Source organism: Vitis riparia, chromosome 4, assembly GCF_004353265.1.
Source record: "Vitis riparia cultivar Riparia Gloire de Montpellier isolate 1030 chromosome 4, EGFV_Vit.rip_1.0, whole genome shotgun sequence".
NCBI classification, from domain to species: domain Eukaryota; kingdom Viridiplantae; phylum Streptophyta; class Magnoliopsida; order Vitales; family Vitaceae; genus Vitis; species Vitis riparia.
The window spans coordinates 3,430,681-3,453,400 of NC_048434.1; the positions used below are offsets into that span (position 1 = coordinate 3,430,681).

Consider the following 22,720-nt stretch of genomic DNA (forward strand, 5'->3'; position numbering starts at 1 on the left):
GAGCATTGATTTGAGTCATATAAAAAAAAGATAGATTTGATTCTAATTTTTTTTTCCCATTTTAAAAAAAATCAATATAGAAGATGATACAAATCAAAGAGATTGATAATCTCTTATTCAAAGAATTTGGCAAGACATAAAGCACTTGAAATCTATCCACAGTCATGCAACATCCTATGTTGGTACATTGAATTTTTTGTGTGTAGTTCTAAGCCTTTATTCAATAAAGCAATCATCAACCACAAACAATAGCAATGGTGAGGCATCAATTACTTTATTAGTAGTCTTTGTAACTAGGTTCTGCCGGTAGATTAATTGAGGGTAGAAGATAGCTTATGTGGCCTTTCCTTTCACCACAAAAGGGATCATAGCCTCGGTCTTTCTGGCCCTACCATCTTATTTCTAACTACTTTTTTGCTAGTTTTGTTTTGACTTCTGATTTCCTTTAATATGGTGACCTAATTGGGAGGACTAGAGTTTAAAGCATTTAGGCAGCATTGAAGTTTGATTTCACAACCATCAGGGCACTCCCAACCACTGTCTTAACAATAATATTACACATACAAATGTTGGCCCCAAATTTCCATGCAACAAAGGCATGTTTGGCAAGTACCTTTTACAACACTTTTATGCTGTTTAAAACAGAAAATTGTTTTTTAGCTCAGTAGGTATGATCGACATACTTTTAATAAACTTTAAAAAACATTTATTTGTAATACAAATGCTAATGATTTCTCATGGATTTTTACAAGATTTTGAACAATAATTGAAAATTTACACTATAAATAACATTTATAGCACCTTTAAAAAATAAAAGTAAAACATTTTTCATATTGAGTTTTCAAACCAAATTTTATTTTTAAAAACTAAAAACAATTCTTAAAATTTGGTTTTTTCTTTTAATTGTTTTTTTGAAACTGTTCAAAAAAACACTCCCAAACAAACCCTACAAGTTGTAAAGAAATTTTAATGAGCCAAAGAGGTATGACTCAAGCTTTATATCTTAGTCACTATATCATATATTTTTCACTTCTTCCGTACTTCAACTATATCATTTGAACCTTTAAATCCTATGTATCCAAGTGAGATTGCATAAGGACATTCAATATAACACCCAACATTGCTTTCCCATGCCAAAAAGTAACCCATGAAGTGAACATCACACAAATAACAATACACTCCTTAATACCAAATCTTTTCTTTCACTCCATCTTCACCTGTGCCATTTGGGCCAGCTCCATTTAATATGTATAGGCAAAGGGTAGCTGAAGAATTAAACAAATCGCAGATATAGGTGGCATGTTGCATTCCAAGTTTCCTGCACTAAAATTAGGCTATAAAAGAACAATCCACACTGTTCTTTACACAAGCAAGCAAAGGTTCCAGTTCTTGTTCACTCCCACCATTATTGCTTCTCTTGCAGCTCCAGAGCTTCAATGGAGTTTCACCTACTACCCATTCTAGCTTTTCTCTGCGTATGACCCTTAGAGAAAAGATTATGCTTTAGTTGTTTTTTTTATTATCTACATTGATATGAGAAGCTGATGAGAACTTATCCTAACTTTCCATGCAGCTAGCACTGACAAGCCATGCTGTTTTACCTTCTGAAGTGTACTGGAATTCTATGCTGCCAAACACTCCAATGCCGAAATCTATCAGAGATGTTTTACGGCCAGGTGGGTTGTGCCCTGTGAGAGTTCAGTGGAGTGTTAAGATAATAGTTATACCTGAAAAGTAAATGGTTGGAATGTTAGTATATACTCCACAATCCAACCTTAAGGAGACAAAAAGTTTTTCTTTACCAAATGTTTTCTCAGGTATCAAAAATAGAAAGATAAAACCGCATGAAAATGACACAAAATCAAAAGTTTAGAGGGTCAGCTCCTGACTTCTCTGTGCAGCATCTTCTCCTTGCACTTTGAAAGGTGCAGGGGAACCATTCACCATTTGCTTTTTATCTTTCCTTGCTCAACTGCATTCATAAGCCATAACACATTAGCAAAATTCTCTGAAGTTCAATTGAAAACACATTTTAGGCCAAACCGAGAGACAAATCAGCCCTGCTGATGTTCAAACTACTTAGCAAGTATTAAAATATCTCTTTTTATTTATTTATTTATTTTGGTGGGGTGGGGAGGCGCGTGGTGTGGGGAGGTCAATGGCTCACCTTCTTAGCTCTTCTAATTCTTTGTGACACTGGATTTGCAGACCTGGTGGAAGACAAAAGCTCTTCTGTAGATGTGGGGAAGGGTGGTGTACATGTTGATGCAGGACAAGGAAAACCTGGAGGTGGCACCAATGTTGGTGTTGGCAAAGGAGGAGTATCTGTGAACACAGGCCACAAAGGAAAGCCTGTGTATGTTGGAGTAACACCAGGGCCAGCCCCTTTTCTTTATCATTATGCTGCTACTGAGGATCAACTTCATGCTGACCCAAGTGTGGCTCTATTCTTCATGGAAAAGGACATGCGTCCTGGCACAAAGATGAATTTGCACTTCATTAAGAATACAAAAGAAGCCACTTTCTTACCCCAATCTGAACACCCGATAATTTTCTCATCCGAGAAATTGCCAGAAATTTTGAAGCATTTTTCAGTGAAACCAGAATCTGTAGAAGCTCAGATAATTAAGAATACAATTAAAGAGTGTGAGGCGCCTGGAACTAAAGGTGAGGAAAAGTATTGTGCAACTTCATTAGAATCTATGATTGATTTCAGCATTTCAAAGCTGGGAAAACGGGTTCAGGCAATTTCAACAGAGGTGGTGAAGGAAACTCAGAAGCAGAAATACACAATTGCAGCTGGAGTAAAGAAGATGGCAGGTGATGAATCAGTGGTGTGTCACAAGCAGAACTATCCTTATGCTGTGTTTTACTGTCACAAGACCCAGACAACAAGGGCTTATATGGTTCCCTTGGTGGGTGCTGATGGGACCAGAGCTAAAGCAGTAGCTGTGTGCCATACAGACACATCGGAATGGAACCCCAAGCATTTGGCTTTTCAAGTGCTCAAAGTTAAGCCAGGAACCATTCCAGTCTGCCATTTCCTTCCTGAGGATCATATCGTCTGGGTTCCCAAATAGAAATCTGCAGTATAGACTTGTGGCATGTTAGCCCCATCCATCACTTGGTGTGTTTGAATAGTAGTAGTTTGATATTTATGTGTATTTCAACCTTCAGCACATTTGGTTATGTACAAATGTTGAAGCATGCTGAAAATGTGGACGATGCATATGTAATAATTATCCTCTTCTTGGTTTTATAGCATTTTTAACTAACTTTATTGTGTGAATGGAGATTTTAAGGGAGATCCCTCATTTAAGAAGAGTTATATAATAAAAAATATAAAAAGACAATAAGAGCCATCATCAACAGGAAATACTAATATAAAGGTGTTAGAAAATGTGGACTTTTAGGAATAGCAACCAGGGAATTTATTCCCTTCCATATTGTATATAGCAACTGTACGGATGTAGAATATTGTATTTGATAATTTTCGCAACTAGGTGCAAAATTATAGGAGTTAATTTCCTTTTTTTTTTTTTTCCTGATTGTATTCTCTAGTTTCCCTTTTTTAGTTTAGAAGGTAGTCTAAAATTGTACTCCTCTTCTCAAATAAAAAGAAATTTTGATTTTCAACTTTCATGGTATCAGAACCGGAATCTTTTCTGGTGTTTATCTTTCTTTCACAGCCTTAATTGTTGTTTTGTTTCTTGGGAATTCATTCTTCCCGGTTTTTCTTTAGGTTTATTGTTATTTTTTTCTTAGCCTTAATTTCCATTTACTCTATCAAACATATCTGAAGTTTTTGAGAAGTCCAATCCAACCCTTCAAATTACCACTGAAAAGTATGGAGAAAATTTCTTCTCATGGTTTCAATCAGCCAAACTATTCCTGAAGAGTCAAGAAAAGATGATGTCTTGGGGATTGTCAAAGAACCAAAGGAAACAGATCCGGAATTTGAAATCTAGGACGCTGAAAATTATATGGTGATTTCCTGGTTGTTGAACTCCATGAAACCTGAGATTGGTCGATCCTTTCTGTACCTTTCAACAGCTAAAAAGGTGTGGGATGCTGTGACAAAAACCTACTCCAAGAAAGGGAATGCTGCTCGGATCTTCAAATTAAAAACAACCATTCACAATACCAAGTAGCGAGATCAATCTGTAATTGTCTACTACAACAATCTGATGATGTTGCAGCAGGAATTAGATCTCCTCCAACATTTTGAGATGGTAGCAGCCAAAGATGCTGCAACTATAGCAAAGATGCTAGAATGGGACCAAGTATTTGACTTCTTAGCTGGCCTACGACCAGAATTTGATGAGGTATAGGGTAGAATCTTGGGAAAAGAACCCATTTCCTTGTCTCAATGATGTTTTTACTCATGTGACAACAGAAGAAGGGCATAGAAGTGTTATGATGGGAAATGGTTCTCAAGATATTTTGGCCCTTAAGATCGAATATGAAGGTGATCAAAAGAAGGTGTGGCAGTGGAAGAAAACGGATGAGAAGGATACTCAATGGTGTGATTATTGCAATAGGGTGAGACACACAAGGAAGACATGTTGGAAATTGAATGGAAAACCCTTCTCGGAGGTAAGAGCACTAAGGCCCCACACAATAAGGCATATCAAGGCATGGCCTCGGAGACAACTGAACCCAAACCAACAGTTGAACCTAACAATAATCTTTTCACCAAAGATCAAATGGAACTTCTTTACAAAATGTTTGGGAAAACTCTAAACTTGTCCAACACTTCCAATTATTCATCCTTTTGTCAAACAGGTAACACTATTGCAGCTTTGCAGCTCTTAATGTTTCTTGTTACCCTAAACCTTGGATCATCGATTCAAGGGCTTTAAATCACATGACATTAAATCACATGACAAGTGAGCAAACCTTTTTCCATTTGTATAAATTCAATTCTAACCCTGGAAAAGATATTGTTGCTGATGGGTTTTTCACACTTATTATTGGAAAAGGTTCAATTTCAGTGGCACCAAGACTTACTCTTAATTCTGTACTTCATGTTCCAGAATTATCTTGCAATCTTCTCTATATTAGCAAACTTACAAAGTCTCTAAATCATGTGATTTTTTATCCTAATTACATTTTTCAGAACCTAACTATGGGGAAGAGGATTGGCAGTGCTAAAGAGAAAGAGGGACTATATTATCTCGATTTCAAGACCAAGGAGAATGGTCCAGGATATGTCTCTTAAGGTGTCAAAAGAATATGAGGAGCAGATTTGGTTGCTACACTATAGATTGGGTCACCCAAGTTTCTTATCTCTTAAAACTTTGTATTCGGATTTCTTTGTCAATGTTGATGTCTCGAAGATTCAGTGTCAAGTCTGTGAGTTAGCTAAAAGTCATCGTGTGTCTTTCCCATTGAGCAATAAAAGCTCTGAAATTTCCTTTTCTACTATCCACAACACTTGTAATGGTTTCAAATGGTTTATTACTTACATTGATTATTTTAGCCGAACAACCTAGATATATATCTTAAATGATAAATCCGGAGCGAATTAATGTCAACATTGGCACAATCACTCGTCAAACTTCCATGGGTCTCTTTCTGAGTTACCCAAGATATGACCATAGCAAAATCTTCTTTCACTAAGAGATTAAAACTACCAAAAAGTTTAGCCTACAACAGATCTTCGCAAAAGGCTAGAATCTCTTTCTGATTGGTGAAACCATCTCCTACATGTTGATAAGAGGCTCTAACCAGTAGCCACTGTATAAAAATGGTCCTTGAGAAATCATTGAATCCATAGCCACCCAAAAACACCCATTGAAATTTAACTTAACAAAATCCATAAGGTGTACACCATACAGAAGCACTTCTGAGCAATCCTCCAGTCCATAGCTGCCTTAGGTTACCCACATCAAAGTTCATCTTAACAAAACTCATTGGAGCTGGTGATCATATATGAAAAGTGTCCTTAGCCAATCTGGTGGTCTTGCACACTACATTCCTATCTTGTAGTGTGAGGCTCAAGCACGTGCCTGCAAAGGCTTCACTAGGCCTAAAGAAAATAAGTAAAGCAAGTCCCAAACTACCTCCAAAGTCCACCTATTCTAAAAAAAATCTGCAATTCCTTTTTGCCAAATTGTTCAAATCAAAGTGAAGCTAAAAACATGCCACAAAGTCCTACCTCTTGAAAGTCCCCCAATACTTTTAAAGGAAATGATCAACATCTCCGTCACACTCCATGGTGGAACCCAATAAATCCCCAAAAATCTAAACAGCACACTTTATAAGGTTAAAAAAAAGTGATCAACTAAGCTTACACTCCCCTTGCACATGTCGGCGTAGGTAGCTGTGTCACGGACATAGAATCGAGTCCTTGTGAATGGGCAAAGCCAAGTGCTCTTATTTTACAACGGTAGGGAAAATCATTGGTAGTGACAATTTTATTTCTTACATGTCATGCAATGTTCTTATTCTTGATGGGTCTTTAGATTTCCAAATGAAGTTTGCAAGAATAAAAGCAATTAAGTTGATGGAAGTAGAAAGAGCATAAAAGTGAGAACTACCAAGAACAATACCAGAAAGATCAAAGACTAAACCCTCACACACACACACACACATATATAAAGTGGGTAATAAATACATATATTCTAAAGCAGATATAAGAAGAGTTAGTTTCTAAATTTTTTTATCTAAGAGATAACAACAAAAATTGAAATTCCACTAGAAAAAGGAGAGTAAATAACAAACATTAAAAAATTAGAAAGTTCCTTTTACAGGTTTTAGAATTGAAAATGAAATGGTTAATCATCGTCATCCTAAAAATAAAGAACAAATTAAATATAACTAATAATCAATTGGATGGTCACTAGGGACTGTTAAAAATGACAATAAACCACTTGCATGAGATGTTTGCCTCTAAGTGAAGACATAAGGTGCACATGACTAGATCAAGTGACTCCTTAGTCCTTGATACTAGATTATGTGTCCTTGTACTTACTAGCACTATACCTTCTCATGACTAGATCTTTTTTTCTTAAGATAAAAATTAGTTTATAAATGACCCACCATCACATGTTTTCTTATTACTCAAAGATGCATAAAGTTGCATTGCATTATTTTAAAATTAAGCTAAAAGAATGGCTAAGAGAATACTAAATTATGGTTGAATAAAAGGAAAGGAGCAAATAGTAGAACTTACTTCCTACTTCTTGGGAAAGAGACTTCATCCTATCTTGGAACCAAAGGTTTTAATGGTTTACCTATAAAAACAATTCAGCTCAACTTATTAGACCTTCAATCCTTGCAACAAGCCATTAACTTAGACAAGCTAAAATTGATAGCATTATTCATGTTGGACAACCCTAAGATGGTTGTCTAGTGTCTATAATCAAATAAATGGAATAAGACTTTATTCTTTTTAGGTTATGTTTGATTGGTGGGATAGTATAGGATAGGATATTTATATTCTAAGATATCATATCCTAGAAGTTTGACATACAAGAAAACCAATGGAGTCTCACCATTGATAATTGTAAAGTATGTAAAGAGAAACTTACTTAATCTTTGGGTTTTTTGCGATATAGACCTATCTACTATTTTCCTAGCATGGGGCTAGGAGCCTCTTGCTTCTCTTCATGGAAGGCTTACCCCCACCACGTACGAATGTTCTACGTTAACATCCATTCTGTTGTGAGTGAACTTATGTTTTGCGTTTTTATATATGGTCAAATCCTCATGGTCTCCACTCAATCCATTCATCGTGCCCTTGGTATGCCCCCTGTCTTTGAACAACTCCCTTCTTTCTAGAGGTCTAGGCTCTTACTCAATCTGAGCTCACCTCTGTTCCTGTTTCTCTTTGTAGTGAGCCTCATCCTTTGTCTATCTATGTCTCAGTCGCCTGGATTCTCTCATCCTATCTGTCTTACTCTTTCCATCTTACATTTAATTGGACTGAGATTAGGCGTCTTGTAGGTTGCTTTATTCATGCCATCCTCTCCGAGCAACGATTTGACATAGCCTAGGTGATTCTTGATATTATGACACTTTACAAGGACCCCACTGCACACACTAGTAACCTTTCATTCGCTTTGATCATTGCCCGGATCCTCATGGATGTTGGTTTTTGACTTGGATGCATCTCATGCTACACCTAGACCACAAGCTCTCATTGATGCGAGCTCTTGGTCCAAGCATTACAGTATCTTGATTTGATTACATTATTTATATATTTTCCTACAACAAATTGTTTTACCTTGGGTATTTGTGCTTTGGTGTGTGCAAGTTATAGGTATTGGGATATCCTACTGTATTTGGATGCATCATACTATTCTCTACATGTGATAAAATGATTAGGTTTAGATGAGTGTTATTGAGTGTTATGTAAACTCCGTTTGAGAGTTTCGAAGGATTTATGTAACCATGTTTTGTCACAAAATTGCCAAAGGAATAGATAGTTAGGGCATTAGCTTTTCATATTATTTGTTGGCAATATTGTTCTTTCTTATTTTAACACAAGATCCTTTTAGACAGTGACTTACTCTTCATTGAAGATTCGAAGTTGTTGATTATTCAACCAAAGCATCATAGGTAAGTTTAAGGTTTGGGTAACGACAAATTAGCTTTTTGAAAAGGTAGGATTAGATTGAAAGTTTTAAATTGAGCAAAATTATTTAAATTAATTTTTGAAAATTTACAAGAGCACTCAAACTTTGGCCAAAGTGCTCAAGGTGCTCAAGCGATGGTTAAGTCCAATTGAGCGCCTATTCTAAGATTTGCCAAATTCTAGCAGTTAATTTTGGAAGATCAAGATTTTTTTTTAATAAAATTTTGTTTCTTATCCTTCAAACATATATATACCCTACCTAAACTCGTTTTACGGTTGGATGCTCCCATTGAGAAAAACCCTAACTTGCCTCCAAAAGCTCTTCTCAATTCATTTAATCAAATTTTGGGCTGTTGGAGAGACTTGCATTCTCTCAAAGGCTAAAGTGAATTCACTAGAGCACTTGATGTGTTGCATCGCAAATGTAGATCGTGATATAGGTGTTAGAGAGTAAGCCTTAGGTAGCAACTGCCAAGTAAAACTATATATTATGATCTCGTATAGTGAATTTTAGATTTGAGGTCTTAGACCTTGTAGTTTTTTATTTCCACACATTGTGTGGGGGTTTTCCACATAAAATCCTTTGTGTTCATTGTGGTTGATTGATTATGTTTATTATTCTCTCAAAGGATTGATTATTTTGAAATATTCAACTCTTGTATTAAAATCTTTAAAATTCACTCATTCACCTCTCTCAGGGTGTTACCCTACTAGATAATTGGTTTTTCAACAACTTATTAACTTGTTTTCTAAAGTCCACATGCTTATCGTGACGCATAAGAATGCATAAGGTGGATAGGTAAAGCTAGAAAAGAAGAATCTGGAAGTATATCAAATGCATGTCATAGGTGTCGTGTAGGTTAACTCTCTTTAGTTCCATGGTAATCAGGTTATTAGAATCAACCAGCATCTATTGCACTTCTTTGAGCTTTCCTACAGGTACTGAGATCAGTTCCATCAAATCTCACATTTTAGATCTTTCATTGATGACTCCTTCCTCCTTGTTTGCAACTTCAAAATGTTTCTTAACAAGTATACTTGATGGTCCTAGTTCCAAGGATGTTGATTTTTCCACTAATTGCTTAGATGGTGGGATTTCTTTCATTAGATGAAGAATCTTCTTGTGCCCATTTCATACAAGTGTATAAGTGCTTTGATAGCCATCATGTTAAACTCTTTTATGAAAAAGTCACAATCTTCTTAGCACAATATGGATAACTTTTCTCGGCAAAACATGACACCATGTTGATAGCTCAAAATTATTACTAAAATTAAACATTAACTAAACAAACAAAAATAAATTTGTCATCTACCCATTCTATATGATAATGATTTGGATGCTTCTTTGTCACTAGATTAAGCTTCTCAACGAGCTCTTGTGAAGCTATGTTGGAACTACTACTCCCATTAATAATCATAGTGCAGAGTCTCCCTTGAGAAGCAACACGAGTTTTGAAGATGCTAGTACACCGTCATTCCTCCTTTTCATTTGCCCTTGGCATGTTCACTAATGGTTAAATAGAAAAATTATAGCCTTCCGGCATGGTTGCATCAGTTGTTCCACTCCTCATGTGGCATGCACCTTCAAGCAAAGAACTTTTTCTTTGATACCAAAATTGATATAGAACAACTCTAGGATGGTTGCGTATAATCAAATAGATGGGCTACGGTTTCAATCTTTTAGGTTTAAAGAGAGGGATGAGGAATAAAAAATGTGATAGAAAGGGAAACTAAAATAAAATATAAGAAAAAAATAATGAAAAAAAAAAAAGAAAGAATTTTAAAGTCTCACTAAGGCCTACTAGGAGTTTCGCCTAGAAAAAAATAATCAATGGAGTTCTCCCTATTAAGAATAGCAAAGTATGCAAAGAAAAATTTGATATATCATCAATCCTAAATCCATTTTACACTGATCAAACTTATTTATATGCTTTAGAAAACCATAAAAACTAGATAAAACTATGAAGAAATAAACTTAACCTATGTAATAACTAATTAGGACTTATATTCTTTTCCAAAAACTATTAAATTTTCTAGAAGGAATTAAAGAAAATAAAAAACTATTTTTTTAAGAATTAGAAACTTACTTTAGAGGAATTTCTTGCAATAAAGTTTCTAAGAAAGAAGACTGATACGTTCTAAGGACTCAAAACATAAACTTTAAAAAAAATATATTAATTCAGAAAACAGGAAGTTCAAAAACTTCTTTTAAGGAGAATTCTAAATAAATACTAACTAATTATGATACCTAGAGAACCTAAAAATTGCAAAATTACCTAAATACCTTTGAAAGTGCAACTTAGGAATTCTTTATTTCCTTTCATTCCTTTCTTGAGTAGATATTGGAGATTTATCATTTTAGTTGTGGTTTATTATTGCTATATTATGTTCAGGATATTATTATAATCGTCCCTTTTTTAGGCTTTATAATATAAATTGGTGGAAATATCTAGGAAAGTTAACAGGACAAAAACCTCTCTTCCATCTTTTCTTTCTTCTCGTTTTCTTCCTCCCAAATCCTAGAATCACAGGTTTGTAGTTTCACTTACAGTATCAACATTGACATTCCACAATGATATAATGATCTTGCCACATGGGTAAAATCCAGAGTTCAGATCTTAATTTTTCAAAGCCACCAATATTATAAATCAGAGCAAAAATGACATACCAATACAACAACCCAGTGGACTTAGATGGAGGCAACCAGCTTCTATAACAAAACCACCCAGTCTACCATCAATTCCAACCAGTTCCCATGTTTGATGATCCTGCACACGAACAAGAAGTTTTGGCTGAGACAATACAATCATAAGTAATAAGCTGATCAACTAAAAATGAAAAAATGAAAGAGGATGGAACCCAGTAGATTTTGAGTAAGTGGTAAGAGTATACTAGATATTTAAAGTAGTGGATTATCACCAACAAAGAATATGTTAGCAACAGGTAAAAACAAAAGCATTAAAAGTCATGATATGACAAGCACAGTAGTAAAGATTCAATCATGGCTTAAGAATCTAAGATTATAAATAAAGTTGGCACAGCTGAAGCAAAAGCAGGTTGAAACATCTGATGATGGATTATCGTCAAGAGAAGTCAAGCAATCAGATTACTAAGAACAGAAAGTGTTCAAAACTGGCTAAAGTGGTGCTCACCAGTAGAGTTGTATGTGGCATAAGCAGCGAGTGAAAGGGCAGTTTGAAGATGAATGACTAACCAATTTTATTTGTTGCCTATGAACTTAGTGTCGAGCTGATAGACCTAAACACATTTCAAAATTTAACAATGCAGTCCATTGAGATGAATAAGTTTTTCATTAGTATTGTTGCTAAATCAAGAAGGTTAAGCAAGAAACAAAAAAAAAAAAAAAAAAAAAAATCAAATCAAGTGCAATTTTATGATATGAGAGTTCCATAACGCCAAGATATGTATGCATATACATATATCAGAATAATGCCAAAATATTAGTAAAGAACGACTACAAATAAAAAGGCAAAAAGATAAAAAGGATCTTGAGACCATCAGAATGCTGAAGCCACCTCAACGGCAGCGGAATAGGATCAATAGCAATGAAATGATCTGTTATAGGTATCATATACACTTACAAGGGTAGGAAATTAAAACATATCAACAAATGAGGGCAAAAGCCCGAGTGTATATGCAGTGCACATGTAATCAAGACAAAACAAGCTAAATACAAATATAATTATATACAAATAATCTGATGTGTCTAACAGAAACAAGAGATGCACCAATCTTACATTTAGAAGATAATACATATAGCATTTGCATACCTTGTTTGTCTACTCCTTGCCAGGCCAGGCAAAGTGTTAAAAAGTGACAATTTCGACATGGAATTAGCTTTAGGGCAACCCAGAAATTGCAGGATCATTAACCACATTAGGAAAACCAATCCCTACCATCCATCACGGAAACTCAAGGCTTTTATATGATCTCCTCAGTTTCTCTTCAGACTTGTGGCAAGAGGTGACTAATGGATGATAGTCATTCCACTTAAGCAAATCAGCTAGACTACAATGAGCTAGAAGGTGTTTCAAATCTCTATGGTTTCTTCTTTCCAAATCTCGCTTTTAGATGATATTAGGTGAAACCCAAAATTCCAAATTGTGGTTCCTTATTGACACTCCTTTTCACATGTGGCTGATTACCTGCATATGAAGATATCTCAACTTAGATAGTCAAAAAGCAAAACCCACTGGATTCACTTGTGGAGATGTTATAAAACTTTTACTTCAATAACCACAATCTATATTATATTACATTGATCTAAACTGCCACTAAAATTTGTTCTCCATTGTGATCAAACATCTTTTTGCAGAACAAGCATTTCATCTCCAAGTGGTTCAGCATGGAAAGGCTCCAAAGAACCCCATGTTCTTCCAACCTTTAGCTTCACAAGCAAAGGGACTGAAAAACATAAAATAAATTAAAATCAAGTGAATATTTGTTCTCAGAAATAAATAAATATATGATGTGAATGCGAAAGACATACCCAGCAGTGAGGTAGAATTTTCCATGGTCATTTTTAACAACAATCCAGCTTCCTTCATAACAGAAGGATCAACTTCAAGTACTAGTTCATCATGAACCTGGACAGAAATTCCCAAGAATATCAATCACATTCCCTCTGATATATGTCAAAACTAGTTTAGTGGTTTAGGCATTTTTGTACTAGGAGGATTCCTACTTTCTCTCTAATATTTGTAATAGTTCTATGAATCCATATTTTCTCTATGTAAACTAATGCCAAGCAAGGATTCTTAGGTGCATGATGTGAAACTTTTTCTGTTCCAACATGGTATCAGAGCAGAAGTAAAATGGAGTGATCAGACTCTTTTCTGGAGGTGACTGCAGTTTGGTTGTGACTACAATTTTTTGAGGCTATAAATGGGAAGAGTGTTCAGCAAGCAGTGGATGATAGGGTGATTTGGAGAGAGACTAACTGTGGGAACTTTTCAGTTAAGTCTCTATACAAATCATTAGTATCAGGCCCTCCAGCCTCTTTCCCTTCGTCGGCCATTTGGAAAGTCTATGTGCAGCCTAGAGTGAGTTTTTTTGGGTGGGAAGCAACATGGGGGAAGGCCCTTACCTTGGATCAACTTCAAAAGAGAGGATGGACTTTTGTAAAAGGCACGAAGAATCAATAGATCACATTCTCCTCCACTGTGAAGAGGCAAGGACTCTTTGGGCGTTGCTTTACTCTATGTTCACGGTGCAGTGGGTGCTGCCAGCCACTGTTAAGGAGATGCTTTTGGGGTGGAACGGGTCTTTTGTGGGAAAAAAGAGGAAGGGTGTTTGGAGAGCAAGTCCTTTGTGTCTCTTTTGGACGGTTTGGAAGGCAAGGAACAAAGTTGCTTTTGAGGAAGAAGAGCTGTCAATTCAAAAGCTTAAGTTTTATTTTTGTATATTTTCTTTGGTCGGAGACGAAATTGTCTATAAAAGATGGTCCCTCGACCTTAGTTGATTTTGTTGGTTGGGTGGGAACCGTTAAGGGTGTGGGTAGGGCTGCTCCTCTGGCCTTGGCTTTCAGCTAGGGTGTGAGGGGTGTTTTCTTTCTTGCAATCTTTAAGCCACTGCTTTGGTGGTTTTTTAATACAATCCCTTTACTGATAAAAAAAAAAAAAAATTTTTTGAGGTTATGATTGTTTTGTTTCTGGTATGATCCATCTGGATTAAAAATTCTTTCTTTTTTTGTTTTTTCTTGGCAGTGTGTAGTCTTGATTTCAATGTGTGCAGCTCTGTGTGAGTTGTTGCCTCAGTGTTCTGGTTCCTTCCAATGTGTTTGGATTGTTCCATGTGCTTAGATCAGTGTCAACTAAGTGTTAAAATGGCTGCTTTTTTGCTTCAGTGTTAAAAGTTCAGCATTCGGTGTTCTTAATTATATAGTTGATGATTATGGGAATGATAAATGAAAACAAACTGGAAATTTAGTAGACAACATTGGTATTCAGATTACTTCTGAGTGGCCCTAATTATCTTGTGGTTAGTGTTGTACAAGTGATTGTTAGAGCAGAAGGAAATTTGATCATTTGTTAGAAGATCCTCTGCCACAAGAATTGAAGGAATCAAGTGCGTGGCAGCAAGATGATTTTTCAGCAATGACAAGGCTATGAATAGTATGAAAACATTCTTGAGTGTGAATTCATCAGCTGTTACTTTATTAGAGAAGTTGCAATGAGCAAAAAGGTGATAACTCCATATGTTAGGACTGAGTACCAAGTTGATGATGTGTTTACTAAAGCTCTTGATAGAATATCTTTTGTATTTTGTGTACCAAGCTGGGTCTTATAAATATATATCTCCCAGCTTGAAGGCAAGTACCAAAAATAGTTTAGTAGCTTAGGTATTTCTGTACTACGAGGATTCCTACTTCCTCTCCTAATACCTAGGATTCCATATATTTCTCTATTTATGCCATTAAGGTGCAAGTATCTTTAGTGAATAAAGTGGAAAATTTTCTGTTTCAACAATATATAAAGTAAGACTTTCTGCAAAAAGAACACTACAAGAATTAACAATAAGTAATTATTAGCCTTCCATTTTACACTTTTCCTGAATGGAGTCTCCATATTGTCGATTTTGAAAAAACTGACAGCATGTAAAAAAGTAACCTGTAGAATTATCCGGCAACGCCCCTTCAGCATGTGAAATTTTGCTGGAAGTTCTGTGCTAGAATTAGGCTCATCCACTCCTTCAGCAATCACAGAATGAATATTTATCATTGCAATCTTGATTATGTCGGCAGCGGATCCCTAAAAGAACAGCTATCAGTATAATGCAATTACTATTTTCTACTACCAGAAAAAATAAAAATAAATAAAAATACCTGACAAATGGAATTCACAGCTTGCCTCCGAGCTTTCAATTTTTCTTTACTAGTCCCAAATTTTATTTTTGACAAGAAGCGCTTTCTTCCCTTAAGTGTCTTCACATATCTATATCGCAATGATACATAGAAAATAAGTAGTTTATACTCTCATGATAAGATGTAAATAACCATCTTAAAACATAAAATTTTTTTGATAAACCAAGAGAAGAAATCATATTAGAACACGCCAAAACAGGGGGCGCTCCCTAAGTACAGCGGCAGTATACAAAGAAAGCCTCACCCAAGGCAACAAAGGAGAAACAAAAACCTAGAAATGCCAAAGATGACCAAGAAATCAACCACCCAACACATTCATAAAAGAGAGATAGTCCACGTCCATGAACTGTTGAGACCATTCAAGAAGAAACCGAAGGAAGAGATTCTTCAAGCTCGTATCTAACTTCTCTTCTTCTTGGAACACTCTTCTATTCCGCTCTCCCCAAATACACCAAAACAAACAAATAGGCGCCATTTTCCAAACTACACTCCTCTTCTTTTCTAAGCCCTTAATTTTCCATTCAAGAAGCAAATTTCTCACTGAGTTCGAGAACACCCACACCACCCCAAAAGAAGAGAGCACCACAGTCCAAAGCTTCCTTGTCTTACGGCAATGAATTAGAATATGATCCGTCGATTCCTCATTCTCTTTACAAATATTGCATCTATTAACCATAGACCAACCCCTCCTCATTAACATATCAACAGTAGAAATTTTACCCCAAACAGCTTCCCAAGCAAAAAAACGAGTTCTTAAAGGAGCACACGAACCCCATACCTCCTTTGCAGGAAATAAGGGGTTGTTTTCCACCTTTAAAGGCCGATAATAAGATTTAACACTGAACTTTCCTTTCCTCTCAATCTTCCAAATTAGAGAATCCTCCCCTTCTTGGACCTTTACTGCAAAGATGTGAATTAGAAAACGATTCACCTCCTCCAATTCCCAATCATGAAAGGGTCTTCTAAAGTGCACCTCCCATCCCCCGCCACTACCTCCTTGTCTCCCCCAAAGATCAGCCACTACAGCAGAATTATGGGTTGCAATTCTGAAGAACAAAGGAAAGAGCTCCTTCGGCTTAGAATCTCTAACCCAATAGTCCCACCAAAATCTGGTACATCACCATTTCCAATACGAATACTAGTTCTGAGGAAGAACTCCTCCCATCCCTTTCTAATGTCTTTCCAAAGGCTCATCCCATAGGACTCCCTTACCTCTCTAGTGGTCCAACCCCCTTCCCCCTCTCCAAATTTACCAACAATGACTTCCTCCAAAAACTCTCCATTTCTAAAGAAAATCTCCAAAGCTATTTTCCAAGCAAAGCATGATTGAATTCCTTCAAGTGCCTTAACCCCAAACCTCCATACCTCTTATCTTTGCAAATAGTCGTCCATCTTACCAAGTGGATCCTTCTTCTCCCCTCCACATCTCCCCACAAGAACTCCCTTTGAATTTTCTCCAATCTAATTCTCACTTTCCTTGGGATTACAAAAAGTGACATAAAATAGATGGGGAGATTTGAGAGGGTGCTCTTGATGAGGGTAAGACGACCTCCTTTAGAAAGATATTGTTTTTTCCATGTAGCCAATTTTCTCTTGAATCTTTCCTCTACCACATCCCAAACTCTACATGAATTATGAGGGGCTCTAAAAGGTAAGCCTAGATAAGTAATAGGGAAATTCCCTACTTTACACCCAAAAACCGTAGCGGCTCTGTCCACATCCTCTACTCCCCCAACTGGGATAATTTCACTTTTCTTCTGAAACCACTTTAAAACAAATAACAACCCATTTCCAAAAAACCAACTGGTTCCTATTATCCTCGCTAAAAAGAAGAGTGTTGTCGGCGAACAAGAGAAGGGAAACCGAAGCCCCTTATCCATTTCTCCCCATTACCCTGAATCCTCTAATGAAACCTTTCTCAACTTTTGAGATTAAGCTACTAAAAGCTTCCATGATTAGCACAAATAGATAAGGTGAGAGTGGGTCTCCTTGCCTTAGGCCTCTACATGTTGAAAAAAACTTTGTGGGAGTGCCATTCACCAAAACTGTCATTCTCACAGTTGATATGCAGAAAAATATCCAACTACGCCACTTGGCCCCAAACCCCATTTTCTCCAAGATTGAAAGAAGGAACCTCCAATTAACGTGATCATAAGCCTTTTCAATGTCCAATTTGCATACTAAACCTGCACTGGCGCTTCGCTTCCTTGAGTCTATCGCCTCATTAGCTACCAAAACCGCATCTAATATCTGCCTCCCTTCCACAAAAGCGTTCTGATTGTACGAAACTAGTTTTCCCATCACTCTTTTCAGCCTATTTGCTAGGACTTTGGCAATAATTTTATAAAGACTCCCCAATAGGCTGATGGGTCTAAATCCTGCACATCACTAGCTCACTCTTTCTTCGGGATAAGCACTAAAAAGGTTGCATTATGGCTACGAAAAACAGTATTTTGCACATGGAATTCCTCGAAGACCTGCATCACTTCCCCCCCAACGATAGACCAACAAAACTTCTAGAATGCCAACATAAAACCATCCGGCCCTGGAGCCTTATCTCCCCCCAACTCTGAGATAGCTTTGTAAACCTCCTCTTCCAAAAAATGCCCCTCCAAAGTCTCATTATCCAAAGCAGCAAGAGTTTTAAACAGACTTGACTCCACATCTGGTCTTCTCACCCGAGGTTCCTCAAACAAGGATTTAAAATAAGACCCAATCCCTTCTCTAAGCTCCTCCTCTTTACTCAGCCGAACACCCCTAATTGTCAAGCTACTAATAAAATTTCCCCTCCTCCTTGCATTGGCCATACGGTGAAAAAAAACTTAGTATTGCTATCTCCCTCTTTTAGCCAAAGAGCCCTTGACTTCTACCTCCAAGAAATTTTTTCAAGGATGGCATAGTGGCTGAATTCATCTCTAGCTATCTGCTGGCTATTCCTATCTTCCTTAGAAAGAGGACCAAACCTTTCTAAACTGTCCCAAAAGTTTAACTTCTCCAAGGCAGCATCCTTCCTAACTATCACATTGCCAAGGGCCTCTTTATTCCACCTCTTCAAATCATATTTCAAAGCCTGAAGCTTCTTTGCAAACACAAAGCTAGGTTTCCCCCTAAAACTATAGGACTGCCACCAATCTTTAAACTTGTCCATGAAACCTTCCACCCTTAGCCACATATTTTCAAACCTAAACAGGCTTTTACTTGTTCTCATCCCTCCACAGTCTAACAAGATCGGCCAGTGGTCAGAAACAGGTCTTGGAAGAAGAACTTGCATTGCCCCCGACACTCGTTCCTCCCAATCTCCTAAAAACAGAAAGCGGTCTAACCGAGCCTTTAGGGATCCTCCTTCCCCTCCACTCCAAGTGAAAGTTCCACCTCCCAGGTGGGGATCAACTAATTCAAACTCCTCTATAAAGCCTGAAAAATCCCTCATTGTGGTTGACATCTGTCTGCCATTACTCTTTTCAATTGGGAACCTCACTATATTGAAATCCCCTGCTATACACCACGGATCACCCCAAAGCCCCTTGACAGCGGCTAGCTCCTCCCACAACTCCCTCCCCTCCTTACCGGTACACGGTCCATATAAACTAGAGAAGACCCACACAAAACCCTCCTCGCAATTTTTAAAACGGCAAGAAATAGAAAAAGAGCCCACTTCAGCCTCCAACCCTTCTAAGACTCTCTTATCCCACATCACTAGCACCCCACCTGCCGAGCCCCTTGCATCTAAGGAAACCCAACCCAAATTTTTACCAATCCCCAAGCTTTTTACAATCCTATCAAACATTTCCTTCATTTTTGTCTCCTGAAAACACACCAAATCCGGTTTGTGTTTTCTCACCATCGACTTAATAACCATTCTTTTATCAGGGTCATGCAACCCTCTAACGTTCCAGGACATTATTTTAAGCTTCATAAGGAACCACAGTAATTTGCCTTCCCAACTCCCCTTCCTCTGCCTCTCTTCCAGCCAGCCCATCATAGTTAATAGTACTGACAAGCTTCTTCAGCTCCCTTTCCTTCCTTGAAGCCGACAATGTTCCTCTCTTGCTATCATTAGGCTTCCTGATAACACATCTTCTATTCTCAATCTCCTTAAGGATTCTCAAAATGTCCTCTTCAAAGCCTTCAATCGAGACCCCCACCGTCTTACAAAATCCCAGGAATTTCTTATTTACCCAAGGGGATTTGACCTTTTCCCCTTCTCCTGCTACAGTTATGTGAAGAGGTGGCGTCTGAAACTCATTACCCCAAGACTTAGGGGTTACCCCCTCTGGTAGGGTGATGAAACTAAGATACAAATATGATGAGAATACAAAAAAAAAAGGAAGAAAATTGACATAGAGAAAACTTAAGAGGGACAGCATCATGGAAAACAAGATTGGAAAATTGACCAAGAAGAGTATTTGGTAAATTAATTGATAAAAGTTTGGAAGTTTATTCTCAGATGAGAATCACTTCTTTTAAAATTTTAGCATTATCTTTATATTTATAGATACAGGAATGATGATTGAAGAATAGCAACTCAAAGAAAAGGAAATAATAACTGAGCCCCACCCTTTCTTACAGCAACATGCAACTGCTTCATGAAGCCAGGAAGCAACACCAGGAAAAGAACTTCTAAAACTTCGAATTTTTTCTTCTGCTTCACCTAAGCTACATTCTAGCTGTTTGGCAAGGGTATTAGCACCCATTCCATAAAGAATGCCATAGACCAACCTTTTGGTCTGTTCTCGCTCCTGGCAGCCAACAACAGATTCTGGCTTCCCAGTCCATTTTGCTGCAATCATGGTAAAGACATCACCATGGGGCTTGCTAAGGAGTTCAGTTAATGAAGAGTCCCTAGAAAAATGAGCCATTAGCCGCAGTTCAATCTGGGAATAATCCGCTGTTAACAGTAACCAGTTCTCCTGTAATGAAATACAAGTGACAAACTTAACTAAGATATTTAATAGAGCAACTTCTTTTCCATAGATAAAAATAAATAAATGGCATGCATATAAAAGAGCACCTTCCAGTCATAAGGCATATATAATCATTACCTGAGAAGGAACGAAGAAGTCACGAGCATTAATTTTGTAATGGTCAGCTTCAGAATTGCATACATCTTTGTTGCCTTTGATCATTTTGAACTCAACCACATGCTCAACACACTACATGGCTCACAAAAAAAAAAAAATTGTAAGCCAAATGAGGGTAATGATAAAGGAAGGACTAGAAAGACTAAGAATGTAGAAAAAAATCCCAACCTGAAGGTTAGGTTCTTCCATTGAAAGGCGTCCAGTCGCTGTTGATGTTTGGAGCCAATGGCCATGCAGGGTGTATCTTTGCGTCTGCAAAGAAAGCCTAGCCAGAGAACAAATTGAACCCAATGTACAGTTTAAGAGTTTTGCCAGTGTCCGGTGTTCTTTAATGACTGGAATAATAGGATGTTCATGCCTGAAACAAGACCAAATTGCTTTATCTGACCAGCCTTACAAGTAGAAGAGCATAGAAGTGGCAGAAAAAAAAAAAAAAAAAAACACCAGACACTGCAGCACATTGAGCAAGCTGATATTCATAAAACATTAAATATTCATGTCCATGGAGCAAAGCACTAGCTTATCAAAGTAGATGCATGTAGTAACAACACAGTGAAGGCATGGTTCTAAGCCCTAACAAATGAGAAGAAGACGAAGAAGAAGAAGACCAAATTGCTTTATCTGAACAGCCTTACAAGTAGAAGAGTGTAGAAGTGGGAGAGAAAAAAAAACACCAGACACTGCAGCACATTGAGCAAGCTGATATTCATAAATCATTAAATATTCATGTCCATGGAGCAAAGCACTAGCTTATCAAAGTAGATACATGTAGTAACAACACAGTGAAGGCATGAGAAGAAGAAGAAGAAGAAGAAGAAGAAAAGCGAAACAGCCATAACACCTTAATACCTAAAACCTTGCAGAGTTCACAGCCACCAATAAATTTTCATTTTTCTGCTAGTAAACACAAACTATGTATGAAAGGTGTGTATTTAAAATTATGGAGAGAAGGAAAAATATAGAGAAGTTCTATTTCACTACATCCTAGACTATTAAAATCCGTGAAATTAGATTCCATTTATCAAGGCTGCTCTTTTGACTAACTTCAGGAAAGCAAAAGTGCCAATTTGACCTTCATTTTCAGGGGGAATCCATACAAAACCATAGCATGGCTTTCCATTTAGGAACGTCAGCTTGTTAATCACGTATAAGGACAGTTTGGAGGGATCAAAGAGCATCCTCATTTGTAATTAAAAGAAATGCAGACAAAAGTAAATGCATGGAATAAGAGCCCTACTTTCAGGGGGCAAAGCACAGAAGCACAACCAAGGTAGGCAAACAATCTTAAATAATTTTGACTTTCAAGATCCAAGAAAAGAAGCAGATACATGCTTTTTAACAAATTCAATGAACCACTTCAAGAGCAATGTCCGAGCATATTTTGACATAAATGAGTCTCATGATGAACAAGAAGATTCCTTATTTAACTCCTGCAGCCATTTGAAGTAATTCTTGCTTCCAGAGACACTCTAAGTTACCAAAGAATGCACAGAAAAAATGATATAAAATGTAGAGTATGAAGCTGTCAGAACAATCAGTTGAAGATTTGAAGTATATTGATGTTATGTATGATAGAAATACTGTATGCATCAAATAAGAATACGCTCACAAGATATGACAAAAGAAAATATGGAGCACTGTCCATATCCATATCACCCATATGCAATAAACTACTTATACTTTAACATCAGCTAAGCCCAAGTGATATAACAGGAAGAAAAACAAGTCTCTTTATACCTTAACAAATCTAAGCAATGCTTATCAGTACTTGGATGTTGCTTCCCTTTCTTGTGCCCCTCTGGTATGGGCAACTTCAAGTGTCCATAGAGAACATTAGCAATATCTGCTGCTGTATACAATGAAAATGTCATGCCAGCCAACTCATAAGCTTCCTTTTCAAGATGCCTTAGCTTCTTTCCCAGCACATTTCGTGCCTGAATGCATCCCTCCATATCAACACCTATTCCCCAGACTTCCATGTCCGCAAGAATCGTAACCTTAGGCAAAAGTACAAGCATCAAACTAAAGTTAAAAATGTGTCTAACCATGTAAAGAGAGGAGTAATCAGTAATATGGTTTCATAGACTGATGCAGAAGGGAAATTGAGCGGGAATACTCCTTGGTGTCATGAGTAAAAGAGCATAGCCAATAAGCTAATTATCCTCATCGGCCAAC

General features: G+C 37.1%; 2 protein-coding genes across 9 annotated transcripts in view; one reads left to right on the plus strand and one right to left on the minus strand.

The window, feature by feature from the left end:
• Positions 1-1,101: 1,101 nt before the first annotated feature.
• The window catches only part of LOC117913692 (helicase and polymerase-containing protein TEBICHI), a 43,384-nt gene continuing 21,765 nt past the window's right edge, over positions 1,102-22,720 (minus strand). For 4 of the 8 annotated variants that reach the window (XR_004651141.1, XR_004651139.1, XR_004651136.1 and 1 more), the window contains 13 exons: positions 22,283-22,542; positions 20,714-20,903; positions 20,507-20,617; positions 20,022-20,374; positions 15,426-15,534; positions 15,211-15,351; positions 13,092-13,188; positions 12,860-13,006; positions 12,373-12,747; positions 11,734-11,839; positions 11,250-11,349; positions 1,890-1,972; positions 1,102-1,727 (listed from right to left, as the gene is read on the minus strand). Coding sequence is in view for 2 of the 8 variants with exons in the window: in XM_034828747.1 (XP_034684638.1) it covers positions 12,900-13,006; positions 13,092-13,188; positions 15,211-15,351; positions 15,426-15,534; positions 20,022-20,374; positions 20,507-20,617; positions 20,714-20,903; positions 22,283-22,542 (1,368 nt within the window). In the remaining 6 variants the exon portion in view is untranslated. Of the gene's footprint in view, positions 1,728-1,889; positions 1,973-7,177; positions 7,239-11,249; positions 11,350-11,733; positions 11,840-12,372; positions 12,748-12,774; positions 13,007-13,091; positions 13,189-15,210; positions 15,352-15,425; positions 15,535-20,021; positions 20,375-20,506; positions 20,618-20,713; positions 20,904-22,282; positions 22,543-22,720 lie in introns of those variants that run through there. The other 4 variants (XR_004651137.1, XR_004651138.1, XM_034828747.1 and 1 more) reach the window with 4 other exon arrangements.
• On the plus strand, positions 1,388-3,289 carry LOC117913694 (BURP domain protein RD22-like). Its single transcript, XM_034828749.1, has 3 exons — positions 1,388-1,475; positions 1,574-1,676; positions 2,209-3,289. The coding sequence occupies exons 1-3, from the start codon at positions 1,437-1,439 to the stop codon at positions 3,078-3,080; spliced, it is 1,014 nt and encodes a 337-aa protein (XP_034684640.1). The 5' UTR covers positions 1,388-1,436; the 3' UTR covers positions 3,081-3,289.

Excerpts from the sequence above, each read along its gene's own strand:
- LOC117913694 (XM_034828749.1), top strand. The coding sequence starts at position 1,437 with ATGGAGTTTCACCTACTACCCATTCTAGCTTTTCTCTGC. Across the intron at positions 1,476-1,573 it reads CCATTCTAGCTTTTCTCTGC|CTAGCACTGACAAGCCATGC; the intron begins GTATGACCCTTA and ends CTTTCCATGCAG. Across the intron at positions 1,677-2,208 it reads CAGAGATGTTTTACGGCCAG|ACCTGGTGGAAGACAAAAGC; the intron begins GTGGGTTGTGCC and ends CTGGATTTGCAG.